The sequence below is a fragment of the Diabrotica virgifera genome, chromosome 8 (assembly GCF_917563875.1).
Source record: "Diabrotica virgifera virgifera chromosome 8, PGI_DIABVI_V3a".
Lineage (NCBI taxonomy): Eukaryota > Metazoa > Arthropoda > Insecta > Coleoptera > Chrysomelidae > Diabrotica > Diabrotica virgifera.
The window spans coordinates 92,876,003-92,896,014 of record NC_065450.1 but is presented as its reverse complement, the minus strand read 5'-3'; the positions used below and the strand labels follow the sequence as shown (position 1 = coordinate 92,896,014).

General features: G+C 33.1%; 1 protein-coding gene across 1 annotated transcript in view; it reads left to right on the top strand.

Moving 5' to 3' along the window:
• LOC126890041 (prolyl 4-hydroxylase subunit alpha-1) overlaps positions 1–13,946 on the top strand; it is a 103,513-nt gene extending 89,567 nt beyond the window's left edge. The window contains exon 4 of the mRNA XM_050658872.1: positions 576–13,946. Coding sequence (XP_050514829.1) covers positions 576–1,260 — 685 coding nt within the window. The 3' untranslated portion in view covers positions 1,261–13,946. The remainder of the gene's footprint in view (positions 1–575) is intronic.
• The last annotated feature ends 6,066 nt before the right edge of the window (positions 13,947–20,012 follow it).

The window sequence follows — 20,012 nt, the reverse complement described above, 5'->3', positions numbered from 1 at the left end:
CAAATCGATGACGTCACTATTATGTACTATGCGTCAAAAAATCATAATTTTAAAATAAAAATCGAACTGTCAGAGCTTTAACTCTGAAAATAATTAAGTCATGAGATAATAGACCGTTTCCACACTATACGAATGCACTGTATATGGACATGTTATAGTAATCGGTGTACAGTGTTCTACTCTCTCATTTTCAAATAATTCAGTAATGTAATTTTTCGATTCTTTTAAATGTTCATTGTTATCTAATATAGTGTGTCCGTTTTTTGTCTTCTAAACTTTGTGATAATTGTTTCCTTTTGTTTCCGGCGACTACTTTCACATTTCTTGTGCAGATTAATTGTATCGTGTTTCTTTGCATAGCGTTCCATTTCATTACATTATTTACCACACAATTGTGTTTTCGCATATCTTATCTCCTTTCTAAATTATATTCTTTATTTATGATGATCATATCAAGTAATAAAAAGTATCTGCGAAAGGAATAAAGTACAAACTAAAAATATTCAAAAACTTTTTACTACTATTGATTTTTTTGTGGCTCTACAATAATTATTTTCTATTCTTTTTTTTTTTAGGTATGTTACAAACAACAATCCCTTCTTAAGGATCGCGCCCTTCAAAATGGAAGAAGCGTTCATAAACCCAAATCTGTACATTTTTCACGACGTTATGGGAGATAAAGAAATTGAAACAGTCAAACGTCTGGCCAGACCAAAATTCCAAAGAGCTACAGTACAAAATTCGGTAACAGGGGAGTTAGAAATAGCCCACTATAGAATCAGTAAATCAGCGTGGTTAAAAGAACACGAGCATCAACATATAGCCGATATTGCTCAAAGAGTCGAAGATCTGACTGGTCTGTCGATGGCAACAGCCGAAGAATTACAAGTTGTTAACTACGGTATAGGCGGTCATTACGAACCGCACTTCGATTTCGCGAGAAAAGACGAGAAAAACGCCTTCAAAAGTTTAGGAACCGGAAACAGAATAGCTACTGTTTTGTTCTACATGAGTGACGTGCCGCAAGGCGGAGCCACTGTCTTTCCTATCGTGGGTGCTGCCCTCTGGCCCAAAAAAGGATCAGCTGCTTTCTGGTACAACCTTCATCCTAGTGGTGATGGCGATGTTTTGACCAGACACGCCGCTTGTCCCGTTCTGGCAGGTTCTAAGTGGGTGTCGAATAAATGGATCCACGAAGTAGGTCAAGAATTTAGAAGGCCCTGTACGCTAGAAAGACCTCCTGAAGATCAACGTGCGTAGGTTAATATTATCGTGGAATAGTAATTCAGTCAATTTGTATGTACTCTAGGAGCTTTCTAGTGGGAAAGTTTTGGGTAGTTCTGATTTCTTTCATTCTACATGTATTTTGGGGTGCTGAATCCAAATATGAGGTTTGCGGACAAAATTTCGTGACACAACATCGAAAAAAGCGAAAAATTTCTGCTTTTTTCCGCTTTTTTTGCTTAAATCTCGAAAACTATTAACTTTTAGTAAATGGTCTGTTAACGGAAATTAAAGTACTTAAAATTCTCTACAGATATCTCTACACATTTAGTTTTTTTTTTTAGACCAACCGTTCGGTCTAAAGTGCGAGCTGAAAATTGGCAATTTTTAACCGTCTCTGCAAAACTCACTTTTTACATTTCAAAACCTTATTTTTTTAGAATGCTGTCATTAGATAAATTTCTCCTTGTTTTCTGTACAATTAATTAAAAAGAAAATATTTAGAAATTGTACAAATTCATTATCACGAATGGTAGGACTCTAACAAAATAAAACTTTAAATATCGTGATTATTAATAAATTACAAATTACAATACAAAATGTATAACTCCCTGACTTCATAAACCTCAGGCGCGGGTTTCGTTTTTAACCGAGGAATGGATTGGTTAGGAGCTACTGCATGTTTTGGTGCAGTACAAGAAATGCCACCCATGACGTGAAAAGTGTGGTATCCATCGATTGTGTGTACGTTAAAATCAGCGTTATCGTACACCTGCTGTGTAAAGCACGGCTGGTCAATTTTTGAGGATCGCCTGCGATTCCTGACACTTCCAGACGAACAGCTTCTGTATAAGATGAACAAAAGCCCAAAGAGCAAACCACATCAACCATTTTAGGTTGTACCTAAACCACATGTACGTAGTATTTTAGGAATGAGTTCAGGCTGAGGTCTGAACAATCCGTAGTCTTTCCACTTGTTCATTTTTAATGCTTGCTGGTACCAAGCGTGGTTCAAGATTTTATAACCTATGACTTTGAAACAAACTACCTGCTTCTTGTTTTGAGACATGGTAATAATTATATCGCTTCCGTGAGTAGATGAGCTTTGACTGTCTTTGTCAGACAATCAGAGGCTACTACGTGTGAGGCAGGCAAAAGACGTTTAATTATGGATTTTCTATACTCATCACCTTCTTCTGCTCTTTTCATAACAGTTTCTTTGAGTTTTAAAACTCAAACCTGATACACCATATTGCGATTGGTTTTCTTTTTTTTTCTTTGCTGTTCTATAAAGTCAGGTGTTATGACGAGACCACACATAAAACATTGAGTTTTAAAATTAAAAGATGATTCAGTAGAACGTCTTTGAACTTGCTCCCTAACCCCCTCAACCTTCTTCAAAAAAACGGCAATCATATTTACATCATTCTAGTTTTTATGACATTTCTCATAAACCTCAACAGTAGTTTTTTTACTTAACTGAACATGATGATCATCCTTCCTCTTCCTGCTCGACTCAGTAAATGTTTGAAACCCTTTTCCCGCACCGTCGTCACCTTTTCAACATCATTATCCAGTACTTTATCACAAATAAATCACACGTCAGAAGCCATACGTAAACACAACTTGTAGAAATCGTTAAAAAAAAACAAAACGACTGAGAACGCAGACGCGCAGGTAGGTATAGTGTTTCCATCGGGAATTTGCCAACTGTCGGCTCTTTAGTCTCTTTGATGACAGTGCCGACCATTGGCGTGGAAATGAAGAAAAAGGGTCGGTCAGTTCATCAAACGCATATTTCGAGGAAAATCATATTTAATTTCTGTTTTAACTTTAAAAAGAAACACACACGGTTTTTGTATCTGTATTTTTTTTATATCAATTAAATAATTTTTTAAACAAATTCAAAAGATTATCTTTTGTGTTCCGGAAAATATGTTTTAGGTTTTTTGGGTCATTCTAAACAAGAAAGTTATTTTGTCATTTTTCTCAAAAGTTGATAGTTTTTGAGTTATAGGCGATTTAAAATCGGCAAAAATGCGAAAATCGCTGTTTTAGAAGGTTAAAAACTCATATTTAAATTATTATTTTTAAGGTTACCAAGTGCTTAAATTAAAGTTTTAACATTCATTTTCAAGATTCTTAAGAGTAGTCTGGTCTAACTTCAATTTAGACCTTTGTTTTTTAATTGCTAATAATGCGCGTCCATCCGATTGTTACGCCGGTGCGGTGGCGCTCTATTTCAACAATCTCCTATGTTGCCCCTGAAAACATTTTTTTAGTTTTTTTGGGTGATTCTAAACACACAAGGTATCTTGTCATTTTTCTGAGAAGTTAATAGTTTTGAATTATAAGCGATTTAAAATATGAAAAAGGCTAACATACACATTTTCGAGACTTAAAAACTCATATTTAAATTATTAATTTTAGGTTGCCAAGCGCGTAAATTGAAGCTTAAGCATTCATTTTCACGATTCTGAAGGGTAATCTGATCTAACTTCCATTTAGACCGTTATTCTTTAATTGTTAATTATACGGGTCCATCCGATTTTTATGCCGTATACTATTTCAAAAATTTCATATTTTGCTCTGAAAAACATTTTTTTAGATTTTCTGGCTCATTCTAAACAAAAAAGGTTTCTTGTCATTTTTCTGAGAAATTAATAGTTTTCGAGTTATAAGCGATTTAAAATATGAAAAATGCAAAAATACGCATTTTTAGGACTTAAAAACTCATATTTAAATTATTATTTTTGAGGTTTCCATGAGCTTAAATTGAAGCTTAAGCATTCATCTTTAGGATTCTGAAGAGTAATCGGGTCTAACTTCCATTTAGTCTGTAATTCTTTAATTGTTAATTACACGAGTCCATCCGATTTTTATGCCGTATGTATACTATTTCAGAAAAATCTTCTTTTGCTCTGAAAAATATTTTTTTATATTTTCTCGCTCATTCTAAACGGTTTCTTGTCATTTTTCTGAGAGGGTAATAGTTTTCGAGTTAAATATGCAAAATGTGAAAATACGTATAGCGTATTTTCGCATTTTTCAGATTTTAAATCGCTTATAACTCGAAAACTATTATCTTCTTAGAAAAATGATAAAACCATTTGTGTTTATAATTGCCCAAAAAACATAAAAAAATGTTTTCGGGGCAAAATCGGAGATTTTGAAATAGCCGACGGCATAAAAATCAGATGGACGCGCATAATTAACAATTAAAAAACAAGGGTATACATTGAAGTTGGACCCGATTACTCTTCAGAATCCTAAAGATGAATGCTTAGGCTTCAATTTAAGCTCTTGGAAACCTCAAAAATAACAATTTAAATATGAGTTAATAAGCCTCGAAAATGCGCATTTTCGCATTTTTCAGATATTAAATCGCCGATAACTCGAAGACTATCAACTTTTGAGAAAAATTGATATGTCTAGAATGATCCAAAAAACCTAAAAGAATATATTTTGGTGCAAAAAAGGAAATGTTTTGAATTTGTTTAAAAAAATTGTTTTAACAATTTCTGACAAAAAAAATAGCTATTCACTCTTCAGATTTTTTTAAGGGGGATATTTTTGAATAGGAATCTGCAAAGAAAGCGAATCATAATTTTTTTCAGACTGGAGCGTCCTCACAATATGGACTATCTATTTTCTTTGTAATAAACTAATAAGATATAAACTGTTTATTGATAAACGTCCTTTGCAACAGTGCCAATCCTCCTACCCAATTTTTTATTTCTTCGCTTCCGTTTTAAGGAATGGTTATGTAACAGTACCTAATTAAACAATAATTGTACCTATTATATTATATCGTCTTACACCCGATTTTTGTTAATTCATGAATTCTCGAAACAATTGCATTATCAGTCATTCAAGTATATTCATTTTTGAAACAACGCGTTCACATTGAACATGCAAGTCTTTGTTTTTTAATTCGATTAATTATTTGGTAGCAAAAATATATATAACTCTCCAGTAACTCCGCCACTGTTCAAATAAACGAATCGGAAAGAATTTTGTTTGGTGACACGCAGGTGTACAATTATGAACGCGGTGTTGCCGCGTTCATGAAATACGATGCCGATTTAACGTTAGGCAGAGAGGGAAGAACTAACTAATAGTGTTCTTTTGTTGTTGAATTGAAACGAACTAGAAGTACTGGATGTGACTATCACAATTTGGTTTTTTATTACTTAAAATTTGATACTTTAAATGTTTAAACTTGTTTTAACATTAAAACAAAATTCTTAATATCGTGTTAAAATCATCAATATGGCAACGTCAATTTAAAACCCGCTACTTAATTCTGCCGAGACTACAGTGTTGCCGATACTCCAAAATTTCCTTTAAGTATAATATATACAAAGTTGCTTCAATTTATTGGTGAAGGCCCATTGAAATTTGAAGTACCTAGTTAATTAATTTATATATTTTTTAAGAATATTTTCATATTATCTTTCTAACAGTGTCATTGAGTAACAATTGAATACTAAAATAGAGAAAACATTTTCAGAATATATAAACTTGGGAATTTTAGGAAATATATCTGCCAACCTTGATTCGAAAGCCGGTCTCTTTGATATCAATATGAGTGCTGATTATGTTGGAAAATTATTGGTGGATAAACTATAAGTACACGGTCATCGCACAGTGTTCAAAATTGAAGGAAACGTGATCGTAAGTACAAAAAAAAATCTGAGAATGCCGAAATTAAGGGGTTTGTTTGTACTACTCATGATGCAACTTCTCAGCAAAAATTGATTTTTTATGTTTGTTAGGGCCAGATGTATTAATGATCAAAAGTACAAAATTCAATATAATTTTATACATCAAATTTAAATCCTCAGAGGCTGCCTTTTATTTTAATTATTACTTCATTTATGTGGATAGCTAATATAAAAGTAATTATTTGAGATAAAAGTACATGCTTTAAAGATTAAAATAGCATAGTTAGCTTCACTGAAAGGTGATTTTGATTTTGATATAATCGGCTGTCTAAAAACCTATCCAATTTTTGATAAAATTAATGTTTGACAGCGTATTACGTTTATTGTGCCATCTTGTGCCAAATTAAATCCTTCACTATATGAAAGACTACAATGCAAGGAATAAAAAAAATATATAAGACAAACTGCGCAAAGGTGCGCAACTGAGTACATGCGCATAAGGTTGCATCGAGCGCCGCGCGCATTTGTCTGAATTAATAATTGCACTCGTACGTATTGTTTACAGGTATGTCAAACACATGTTATTTGTTAGGGTTACGAAAAGAGATTTTAGTTTTGATGAAGTAGTGTTATTCCTCAATAGAGAATATAGTCTCTATGTAAATAACATATCCTCACTCCTAACGATAAAATTATTAGTTTTCGAGATATTTGAACTTAAACAAGTAACGGCACAGATATTTTAATTAATGTATTGTGCTGCTTAATTTTTATTTTCAAATATCTTGAAAACTAATGATTTTCTCATTATGAATGAAAAATATACTCTTCAGTCTTAACGATAAAATCATTGATTTTAGAGATATTTGAAGTTTAAAATTAAGCGGCACAATACATTAATCAAATATCTGTGCCGTTACATGTTTAACTTCAAATATCTCGAAAACTAATGACTTTATCGTTGCGAATGAAGTGTATGCTATTTACATAGAGAGTATTGGATAATCGAAAAATTGCGCTAAAATGGGATTTCCGCCAGTGGCGTAGAATTTGGGAAGGGTCAACCATTTACTGTCCCCTGTCGTACGCCTCTGGTAATAGCCAGAAACGTTTGTCATAATTTTATAGGGTGTACAGTACCTACACTTTTTGCCAAGTATGAAAAGGATACGTCGAAAAGTTTTAAACCACTGAGCAAAAATAGTTTTTAAATTTTTAAATAAAACACCCTGTAACTCTGTAAGAAGCCACATTTTATTTAAGTGATTTGGGTTAAATCCTAATATTTTGAGGTCTAGAATCTACAACTCAAAGATTGGACATTCTTAATGAAACACCCTGTATAACGATATTTTTTAAGTAAAATACCCCCTAATGAAGGGATGAAAACTAAAAAAACGACCCCAATATATATACTCGTTATACGGTATCATACCTCAAATATTCTAAGTTTTCAGCGAGATAACTTTTACAGTTTAAACAAATTTAGTTTCGATCACGTTTTCACCAATTTTGAACACTTTACGTCGGCGCCGCTTAAACATTTCTCTCACCTAAAAAGTGGATTTTGGAGAGGCCACTGAAAATTGCACATTTTCAACTCGCACTTCAGACCAAACGGCCCGTTTGAAAAGAAAACGAAATAGTGGTATTTGTAGAGAATTTTAAGTATGTACTTTAATTTCTGTGAACAGACCTTTTACTAAAAGTTAAAAGTTTTTGAGATTTAAACAAAAAAGCGAAAAAAGGCAGAAACTTTTTGCGTTTTTCGCGATTTTTTCAATGTTGCGTCACTAAATTTTGTCCGCAAACCTCATCAAACCAAAGAAATCAGAACTACCCCAAAACTTTCCTAGTCAAAGACACAGTTTGACTGAATTATACGTAATCTCGAAGAATACTTAGATCTTATTTCTTGCCAAATATCGTAGTTTATTTACTTTAAGTTTGAATACTGTCAGTTTAGACGCAGTGCAATAGTTTTGTGTGATTAAATAATATAAAACTAATATTAAGACAACAGTTAAAAACTGGACATTAATAGTATCATCTAAGTGCCAACAAGTTTGCTGTTTAAATATGACAAAATATGTTTTATAGAAAAATGCGAATAAAAATTTTTAGTTGATTATCTAAGCAGAAATTCTTATTTTGTTTAATTTTTTTATAATTGTGTCCCATCAATTGTTCGTTTGAACCCTACCAGCAACCGGGCACATGGTTTTTCGGCATTCTTTGTTGTGGCACTTATTTGACTGCAGTAGATTGTTAGCCAAGGTCTTTAGCTAACTTTTTCACATATAATTCAATTTCTTTTTGTGCTGGCACTAAGCTCAATATTGATGTCCAGTCCTCAGTTAAAGGACACATCATCAACATCCTCTTAGGTACTTTTTAGATGATCTACGCAAGAACCCAGTACCTTCTGCTCTCTCACATATACTGGCAAGATAACAACAACAATAGCCAGATACATAAAAAAGAAAGGAATAACACCAGCTTTCAGAACTAACAACAACTTAAGCAAATATATTAAGAACAATAAAAGCCGAAAGAGAAAGCAACTACAGAGTGGTGTGTACAAACTAACTTGTGGTGACTGTCCGAAAACGTACATCGGTCAAACTGGCAGAACTTTTGACAAACGGATAGCAGAACACAAAAGGGCATTCAACAATAGAAAAACAGACACTTCTACATACGCACTTCACCTTCTAGATCATAATCATTCTTTCAATGAAGAGTTTAAAATTCTACATATTCAAAATAAAGGCCTTAAGCTATCTTTTTTAGAATCTATGGAAATTAATAAACTGAAAAATACAGATATAATTCTGAATGACCAACTCGAGACAAACAGCTCCCCACTCCTCAACCTCTTCAGTTGAAGATTAAAAAGGCAAACATATTGTAAACTATATTACTTGAGAAAGGCACTCCGCCGAAACAGCTGTAGTCACTTAGATATAATAAATTTTGTGGAAGTATAGAAAACAAACGTTTTCAGTTTTTTATTGTTAGATAAAATGAACTTCCATCAAGTAACGGTCGAATCCATCAATGATCTACGCAAGGTTAGTTTTTAGTCATTAATTAATAACAAGTATTTTTTAGCAAAGTAGTTATTGGAATATGATTATTATCTCTAACAGGTATCATAACAATGCGACCATAAAGAGATTTTTATCTTATCTGTTGTATTCTATTGCTATGATACATTCTTCTTCTTAAGATGCCGTCTTCTTTCGAAGGTTGGGCGATCATCATGACGAGTTGTATTCTGTTTACATACTATTTATTCTTATTTTATTATTATTATTATTTATATAAAAAGCTGCAGGTGAAAACTGGATACAAACGATTTACTGAGATATTGTGGAGCAGCCATATCACAACAATTAACAAAATTTTAAAACACAATAAATCATAGATACTGGAAGGGCGTTGGCGCCTAAATACCGGTATATACATATATAAAACCATTGTTTTTATAGTTATAGTTGGTCAGCCCAATAGGTAAATTTGTTTGATTCTAATTGAGACAGTCACCAGATGTCACCACATTTCTGTCAGGGTCACAACGTCACGCGTAACTAAGATACACCCAAAATACATAGACGCCAAGTTGGATACGATGCTATTCATAACACCCCAACTCGCACAATTATTAGGAAAAATAAATATGTATACTGAAGAACATATTTAGAAGTTGAATTAATGATGTCAGTGCTAGTCAAAAGCCCGTACCCCCCTTCGTATCTTTTGAACAGTTATATCTAAAATAGTGAAATTTGGAGGGAGGAAATAAACGGACGTAAGCTTCTTAACTAGTCATGACAGCTGACGTAATAGTGACAGATGACGTTACATAGCCACTGTGACCGATAATTTTAAATGAGACCTTATGGCAAGTGATACCTCGTTTGAAAGGTATTCAAAATACCTATTCAGTCATACTAATTTTTTCGGTTTTAGTTGATTTTGATTTTGGTAAATAAATTAAATAAATATAATATTATAGTTTTGCATTTAATAAATAAAAATTCAAATGTCCGCCTATGGTTTGTTTGTCAAAAAAGTTGACGTTTTTCAATTCTCTATGGTTTGTTTTTTAACCAAGAAGAGTGATTCAAATTTACCGCGCTGTATTGCTTGTTTGTAATTGGTCCAACCGCAGGCAAGTTAACTCCACTGTTATAAAATTGTGTCACTAATGACATTTATCAAATTTTGACACTAGTGACATTTCATAGGTTAATTAAGTTATGTTGTTCTGAAGCTATTTCCTTGTGGCATTTTTATAATTACGTATTTTCTATGGGAAATAAGCCACAATTTTACTAAAAAAATGAATTTATTAACATTTCGAAGCCCAAATCGGGTTTCGTTGTCAAAATACAAAATACTACTAAAATAAACAAAAATGTTGTTGCTAAGTAAAGAAATTCTTCTAATAATTTATTTAATCTGACTCATTTATATTGGCAATTCAGACGTATATTATACATTTTAAAGTGAAGTAAAATGATATCGCCAATATTTATGAGTTGCGTTCCTGGGACGACTTTACTAAAAGATAGTTCATTCGATTACATGAAATCAATCCCAACTCAAGAATATCCGTCGCAAAAAAATCATAGCATGTGATCTGTCTTTAAAAAGACAACCAATATGGAATCTCTAACGCGAGAATTTTACTGTCGTCGTTGCATTTGGTTCACGTTGGTGCACTGAACGTTAATAAATTCATTTTTTTAGTAAAATTGTGGCTTATTTCCCATAGAAAATACTTAATTAACTAAGTTTACTCCTGCATCTGTCTTTTTAGTTTACTCCTGCTGGTTAAAAAATAAACCATAGTAGTTTTTACGTCAACGTCAACCTTTTTGACAAGTAATCATATGCGGAATTTTGAATTTTTATTAATTAAATGCGAAACTACAATTTTATATTTATTTCATTTATTCATCAAAATTAGCTTAAACTCGAAACAAAATTAGTATGATTGAATAGGTATTTTCAATACCTTTCAAACGAGGTATCACTTGCCATAAGGTCCCATTTAAAATTATCTGTCACAGTGGCGCTGTAAAGTCATCTGTCATAATTACGTCACCTGTCACGACTAGTTAAGAACCTTACGTCCGTTTATTTCCTCCCTCCAAATTTCACTATTATAAGTATAACCGTTCAAAAGAGACGAGGGGGGTACGGACTTTTGACTAGCACTGTATGTAGGTATAATGTATAAAACTATTGAAATCATCTACCAAAAAAACAAAATGGAAGTCAGAATAGATGGATACCTTACAGAACCTATTACACATTAGACGAGCGGCGGCAACCCCTAAAATTACGTTATACCGACCAGGAAAATCAACTTTGAGGTGAATGACCAATTTTAGCCATTCTTTATATTTTCGAGGTCGCTGAATCCGAATATAAAGTATATTTTTATGTAGAATTGGTGGAACATGTTCAAAAATCAAATTTTATGAAAAAATGCGAAAAATCAGTTTTAATGATTTTGCAACTTTACCCTGCTGTATCTTTGGTCGCTGTAAATATTTCCTTTTGAAAATGTTACTGTCTTATCTTTGAAGCATTTTGATAACAATGAAATTTGCCGAAAATGTTTAGACAAATTAAAAGAGGAGTTGTTAATTGTTGAACATTTTGTCGTCAGATTTCGTTAGTTTCATGTTTACTTAAAAAAGTTGTGGTGAATGGCTAATTTATTCTTACTTTATGTTTTTGATGAAAACGAAAATTAGGTTTATTTTGAATTTTACGTGGGGAAAAATTGTTAAAATCGCAATTTTGCCCTAAAAATAAAAAAAAAATAAATCACGTTTTTTGCGTTTTACTCGCTACAACTCTGTTCCATTTTAATATTTTTTTTTAAATTTTTATAGTACAGTGGAACCCCGATAAGTCGGCCCCCGATAACCCGGAAGTCCGGATAACCTAGACCGATTTTTATCAGACAAACATTACAACAATAAAAATGTATGCAATATACCTTAGTAAAAATTACTCATGGCAGACAACGTTCATTGTCGTGTTATCGAAAACAACAGGCATCTGTAGTATCCTTTATTTACTTGAAACTGTCTTAGCATTGTTTAGAAAAGACTATTAAAAATTATTTTTCAAACAATGGTCTTAGTCTTCACTGTTATTAAATAACATAACATCGTTGCGATTGAGACCGTATTGTGTATTACAGTCGTATTGTTCGCTTCCGTTCTGTAATCGTTCGTAAATCTATTCAGATTTTGTGTTTGCGTGATTTTTTGTCTACGTAATGGCAATAAAACTTAAAAATGTTGTTTTTGTTTCAAAATGATAACAAAAGACAGTTTGGACAATCGGTGCAAAGCTAAAAATGAGACTCTCGACGACGCTTTGTATGTGTGTAACGCGAACGTGGTTTACAAGTGTCTGTGTGCCAATTATAACGGAGTTTATCTGTAAGCATACCATATTTTAGTAATTTTTACCATTTTCTCCGGCTAACCCGAATTTTCGTTAACCCGGATCGGCCGCGGTCCCGATTAATCCGAGTTAACGGGGTTCCACTGTATATATTTCTTACCTTTCTGAAGACAATGGTACCTTCTTCAATCTTTCTGTGTTATAATAAAAGTTATGAATTGTTCAAAGTAAAAGGTGCAGATTCCTCAATTTCAAAGTTTACTCGCAAAAGTTGAGTGACAAAATTTGAAATTTAGCTTTTTAATCAAGTTTATATTAAAATATAGAGTACAAGGAACATAATATTTTATAGAAAAAAAATGGTTCAACATTTAATTTTAGGAAAAAACGTGATTTTATTTTTTTTATTTTTAGGCTAAAATTTCGATTTCGACAATGTTCCCATATCTAAAATTCAAAATAAACCTTATTATCGTTTTCAGCACCTTTAAAAACATAAGGTATGATCAAAATTAGCCACTCATCACACCGTGGTCAGTATCTCGAGAAATAAGCGTTTTTTGGGGGAGTGCCACTCGTCTATAAAGTCGCATAACTTTTTTCCTATTGCATATTTTGACTTAATATTTTCCAGAAAATTTCTTCATGACATATGTTTTAATGTTGTGTTGATTAAAATTATAAACTAAGAAGTTTGTCATCCGTAATGAGTAAAAAACGTTCCTTCGGATGTATAGAGAGCAAAAGAAAAGATAGTGAAAAAAAAACTAAGACATATTATGTCGTTAGTTTTTCTAGTGATTATTAATCACGTAGTACTTGATACTTACAAGAGGAGGCATCCGCTAGAAGAATATTCCAAAGCAATTGGCCCAAAGTACCTAAGATCTTCGTAGACATACAGTATTGGAAATCTTTTTTCGGAACATAGGGACTTAATGTAAGAAGTTAGATTTTTGATTTGCAATTATTAACCAGTGTAAATTTCAAGACAACGTCGTGATGTTTCATATTTAATTCATTTGTTCGACTGCACTGAACTCAGGTGCCTCATCGAATTGCATCGTGTACTTGCGAAGGTGTGAGAGCCAGCGGTAAAGGGATTGCAGTCGAACAAACGAATTAATTTTAAAACATCGCGACGTTGTATTGAAATTTATACTGGTTAATTGCAAATAAGAGATCTTAATTCGATGCATTCGAACAAATGAATTAAATATGAAACATCGCGACACAGTCTCGAAATTTACAGTGGTTAATAGTAAATCAAGAATCTATCTTATTGCACTGAAAGTCCCTATGTTCCGAAAAAAGATTTCCAATACTGTATACCAAGATTCAAATTTTTTTTAACGATGCTGTATTAAGGTATTTTTCTTTGTATTTAGCATTTAATAATAATTTTATAACTAATGTGTCCTAACAATACAACCTAACATTATCGTGTCTTGTGTCGAACAACATATCGAATTTTTAGGATCTGATAACCAAAGCAAATTATGTTTAAATTTTTGTAGACTAGGAATTTTTTGTAATAAATCGTGTATATTGTTCTTTGAAATTTTAAGATTTTTTAATTGTAAATAATAATTACAATGTAATATATTTTTATATAAATCTGCATTCTTATTTATTTCGAGAAAAAACTAATTTAGGTTAATAAAACGAATTAAAATCTATAACAAAAAATTAAAAATTAAGTCCGTTTCTGGTATCATACCTCCTTGTGGAGTATTGGGCGCTTCTAAACCAGTAATGCGAAACAATATGTCAGGAAGCGCTCCTAGAGCAAAATATTGGTATGAACATTAACGAAGAATTAATTAACAATATACGATACGCTGATGATACGCTAATAGCACAGATTAACATAACATGTTACGTTAATCTGTGCTAATAGTAACAGATAACCTAGAAAATTTACAGTAATTGATGGATTCGACCGTTACTTGATGGAAGTTCATTTTATCTAACAATAAAACACTGAAAACGTTTGTTTTCTATACTTCCACAAAATTTATTACAACTAACTGACTACAGCTGTTTCGGCAGAGCGCCTTTCTCAAGTGATATAGTTTACAATGTGTTTGCCTTTTTAAGTCATTAACAGAAGAGGTTGATGAGTGGGGAGCTGTTTTTCTCGAGTTGGTCATTCAGAATTATATCTCTATTTTTCAATTTATTAATTTCCATAGATTCTAAAAAAGATAGCTTAAGGCCTTGATTTTGAATATGCAGAATTTGAAACTCTTCATTGAAAGAATGATTATGCGATCTAGAAGGTGAAGTGCGTATGTAGAAGTATCTGTTTTTCTATTATTGAAAGCCCTTTTGTGTTCTGCTATCCGTTTGTCAAAGGTTCTGCCAGTTTGACCGATGTAAGTTGCTTTCTCTTTCGGCTTTTATTGTTCTTAATATATTTGCTTAACTTGTTGTTAGTCCTGAAAGCTGGTGTTATTCCTTTCTTTTTATGTATCTGGCTATTTTTGTTGTTATCTTGCCAGTATATGTGATAGAGCAGAAGGTACTGGGTTCTTTCTGTGGTGGTGGATACACTAATTTCAGGGCTTTCTTATGGATTTTTTGGTTTAAAATTTTGTTAACTGTTTGTTCGTTATAGCCATTGTTTACTGCTATTTGTTTAATGATGTTTAGTTCTATCTCGAAGTTATTTTTTGTCATGGGAATTTCTGTCAGTCTATGTATCATGCTATGGTAGGCTGCTAATTTTGTTGTGTAGGATGGGATGATGAATTGTGTATGGTTGTGTCAGTATAGGTAGGTTTATGATATACGGAGAACTCATGTTTGTTGTGTAGTCTGGTAATCGTTACATCTAGAAAGTTTATGGAATTATTCTGTTCTGTTTCTATTGTAAACTCAAAATTACTACGAAGTGACAGTTCCTGTAAAGTGTAAGTGTTAGTTCCTGTAAAGTTAGTAGTGGTAAAGTTAGTCATGAACCAACTTGAAACAACAATTTTTAAACATCCCGTATTTAAACAGTTCTTATATTGGTGGAGATAGGTGGATGATATACTAGTATGCTTTACAGGAACTAACAGACAACTTGACCAATTTCTATCAGACATTAATTCACTTCATAGTAATATTGAGTTTACAATAGAAACAGAACAGAATAATTCCATAAACTTTCTAGATATAACGATTACCGACTACACAACAAACATGAGTTCTCCGTATATCATAAACCTACCCATACTGACACAACCATACACAATTCATCATCCCATCCTACACAACACAAATTAGCAGCCTACCATAGCATGATACATAGACTGACAGAAATTCCCATGACAAAAAATAACTTCGAGATAGAACTAAACCTCATTAAACAATGGCTATAACGAACAAACAGTTAACAAAATTTTAAACCAAAAACTCCATAAGAAAGCCCTGAAATTAGTGTAACCACCACCACAGAAAGAACCCAGTACCTTCTGCTCTCTCACATATACTGGCAAGATAACAACAAAAATAGCCAGATACATAAAAAAGAAAGGAATAACACCAGCTTTCAGAACTAACAACAACTTAAGCAAATATATTAAGAACAATAATAGCCGAAAGAGAAAGCAACTACAGAGTGGTGTGTACAAACTAACTTGTGGTGGCTGTCCGAAAACTTACATCGGGCAAACTGGCAGAACCTTTGACAAACGGATAGCAGACCACAAAAGGGCTTTCAACAATAGAAAAACAGACACTTCTACATACGCACTTCACCTTCTAGATCATAATCCAATGAAGAGTTTCAAATTCTGCATATTCAAAATAAAGGCCTTAAGAAGAAGGCCTTTTTTAGAATCTATGGAAATTAATAAATTGAAAAATATAATTCTGAATGACCAACTCGAGACAAACAACTCCCCACTCCTCAACCTCTTCAGTTAAAGACTTAAAAAGGCAAACACATTTTAAACTATATCACTTGAGAAATGCACTCTGCCGAAACAGCTGTAGTCACTTAGTTGTAATAAATTTTGTGGAAGTATAGAAAACAAACGTTTTCAGTGTTTTATTGTTAGATAAAATTTACAGTATTTGCTGGAAAACAAACATTTATACCAACAAGTATGGTCTAAAACTGAACATCAAAAAGACTAAATTTATGATTGTAACAAAGAAGGTATACACCAATGTGAATTTAACCATAAATAATAAGCAAGTTAAAGAGTTACGTCCTACAAATATTTAGGGGTTTGGTTCATTGATACTAATTACCAGGCAAGAGAAATTAAGAGGCGAATAGGAATAGCGAGACAATCATTTATCAAAATGAAAAAGTTCCTATGCTGCCGAGATATGTCTGAAATTGAGAACGAGAATGTTAAAGTGCTATGTTTTCTCTGTTCTGATGTACGGCATGGAAGCTTGGACACTAAAAAAGCTAAACATCAAAAACATTGAGGCATTCGAGATGTGGCGCTACAAGAGAATGTGGAAAATACCATGGACAGAGAGTAACAAATCAAGATGATTTGCGGAAGGTAGGCGAAGTCATAAAAACCGTACAAACGAGAAAACTGGGATATCTAGGCCACATAATGAGAGGGGAAAAGTACTCCCTGCTAAGGAAAAATCTCGGGAAACAGAAATGTGGGACGTATTGGGATTTCCTGGTTGCGAAATACTCGGAGGAAAGGGGAGCCGTGACCCCCTAGCTTTTCGGGTGCTTTAAACTATATATTGTTATCCAAAGTATATAAAATGTAATGTGCAACATCTTCACGTCTGGCTCACCCCCTAAAAATTTTTTTATGGGCGCCCATGCTGTGATGATAGCCAACCTCCGATAGGAGCCGATACTGCAAAACGAAGAAGAAACCAGTAATGTAAAGTAGCTAACTGGTCACTTCAAACAAAGGGGATTAATCATTTTTTTTACAAACGGATATTATAGAGCTTCTTAAAAAGAATAAAAAAATTATCACTGAACGTTTTTCGAAAGAAATCATTTTTATGGCTTGCACAAGGAAATATGGCGCTCTTTATAAGAGGTCAAAGAACGGATGTAAAGAAACTAATAAAGCCAAAACACAGAGAAAATAATGCATGGATTGACTGGTTAAAAAAGCTCTATGCAGAGGAAAAACAAATCACGCTAGAACCGGAAAAAATTACCACAAATAAAGAAGTTAATACAAATACACAGGGAGTTCGAAAACACTTGAAAATGTGCAGGTAAAGACGGAATACCAAACGAATTACAGAAATATTGTGGAGCCGTAAGGACAGAACAATAATTAACAACATGAATTAATAAAATTCTGGAAGAGTGGAGGAATAACATTTTACAAGACCTAATAGATACAAGAGGATAAGTTTAGTAAACCAACAGGGTTTTCGTACAGCAAGATTTTGTACAGATACAATATTCGTGATAAATCACATTACTGAGAAATCACTAGAGTATATTAGACCAGCATTTCTGTGTCTGATTGGCTTGAAGAAAGCATTTGACAGAGTAATACTCCAAAGATTTAATCCATCCAGGCCCGGCCCTAGGGATTTTGCCTTCCTGGGCAAGATCGGCGACCACCGCCTCCTCCTTGGTAGACCCATGACTCACCACCTTCCTTCAGCGATCACCAAGATTGGTGATCCAAATATGCTTATTTAATACACCATTTTCCACTTTATTTGAACGATACATGCTTAAAAACATATTTGCAATATTTTCATGAAATTTCACTACATTACAATAATATATTAACATGCTTTAATATCCAAAAACTCACTATCCATATCCATAATTACACACTTTCTTTTTTAACTAGCACTCTTCTTGCCTTAGTACGGGAAAAATCTTAATAATTCTCCAAGATCCAGGGACTAAGCTATTTCGTGTTCAATAGGGATTGTCGTTAGAGCACTCAAACTTGAGATAGTTGATCTTAAATCATTTTTTATTAGTTTTAGCTTTAAAAAGCTTCTCTCTCCAGATCCCACTGTCACTGGTAGGGTTAATAAAATCCTGAAAGCAACACTAACGTTGGGTGCGAAATCAAAATCATACTCTCTAATCAATTTCAGGGTCTTTAGAGGTGTACTCTTGGGCTTCACATTTCGTAGAAAGTACTTTGAGATAATTTTTGAGATCAGCATAATTTGGATTTTTTGACTCATCAAAAGTTATACATAGCTTAAAACGTTTCTCTGATAAATCACTAGCAGTCATATCCTTAATTTGGTTTATGTCGTACAAAAACTCAAAAATTTCACCATGGCTCTTAATTTGCTGAAATCTATCACTTAATACATTAACGGTTGTGTCTATAATTTTTAAATAGTAAGTCATTTTAGATATAAGTAAACCTTACATCGTGTCTCTGGATCTAGGTTCATACTTTCATCTTCAGCTTCATAGTCAAATTGTCTTTTCACTTTCCTCTTTCTTGCTATTACTGTGCGTCCGATTTTCGGGTTCTCAATTTCTAACTTTGTTGTTAGCTCTTTTGCATCTGTCAAATAGCCCTGGAATTTTAAATCACTTCTGAGAAACTTAAAATAGATTTCCGTTTTTTATAATAAACTGACAGCTTAACACTCTGCAGTGATTTGCTGACTTCGTTCTCAAAGTAAAATCACGGATTTGATTTGCCAAAGAGCTTTCTCATGAGCAACCATTTTATCGTTGTTTTTATTGACAGTGATTTATACAAGAGCATCGTAGATTTCTTCAATTTGGTATCTGATCGGAGTAATTGCACCAATTCTACTTTCTCATCTAGTTTCGGACAGAGGCTTCAATGTTATGCTAGAAATATGATTTTTCAGTATCGCCCAACGATGAATAGATACTGAGGAAAAGTTGTAAATGTTTGTCACTAAGGAAAACAAAGAAACTGCAAACTGTAAGGGTTTAGCAGCATCGTTCACGACTGAGTTGGGTGAATGGCTAAAACATGGGACAAAAAGTTCTTCCCTTTCATGTTTGCTCCATTATCATACTCTTATGTCCTCTCATATCTTCCAAAGGTATTCCCAGTTCATTCAGTTTTTGCAAAATATCTGCTATAAGTCCCAAGCCAGTAGTTTCCAGTACAGGCACAAATCCAAGAAAATATTCTGCAATTTTAACACTTTGTGAATATGAACCTAAATCGACAAAACGTAACACAATAGTCATCTATTCCACCCCAGAAATATCAGGTGTACAATCTAAAATTAATTATGCTATAATACTTTGCTGATTTTAAAAGTTTAAAATTATATTTTTTATTTGGTCATGGAGGAGCTGAATAATTTCGTTTTGAATATGTTTTCCCAAGTAGTGATGCTGCTTGTTACTACCATTCGTTGTTCTCCTAAATGTGCTCTTGTAAAACATAATCAAATTTTCCAAAGATCTCAACCTTTAAAAAATGAACATTGTTGTGATGAAAAAGTTTATCAGACACTGTTGTGCTAAGAACTGTATTATTGATGTACCTAAGTCGTTCTATTACATTTTTCCAATGACGAGTTTCTGAATTTAGAACTTTTTGTGTTTCTTCGTCTATGGTTTTGCCCGATTCTAGTCTAATTGCTGGTTCTACCCACTGTCGCTATGACTGTAGATGAGATGGAGACTTAGCGTGGCTGGACAAAGCTTCAGCTATACGCAGAGCCTATTTTACTTCAAATCAGGCCTGAGGCACTACATAATTTTCGGGCCCC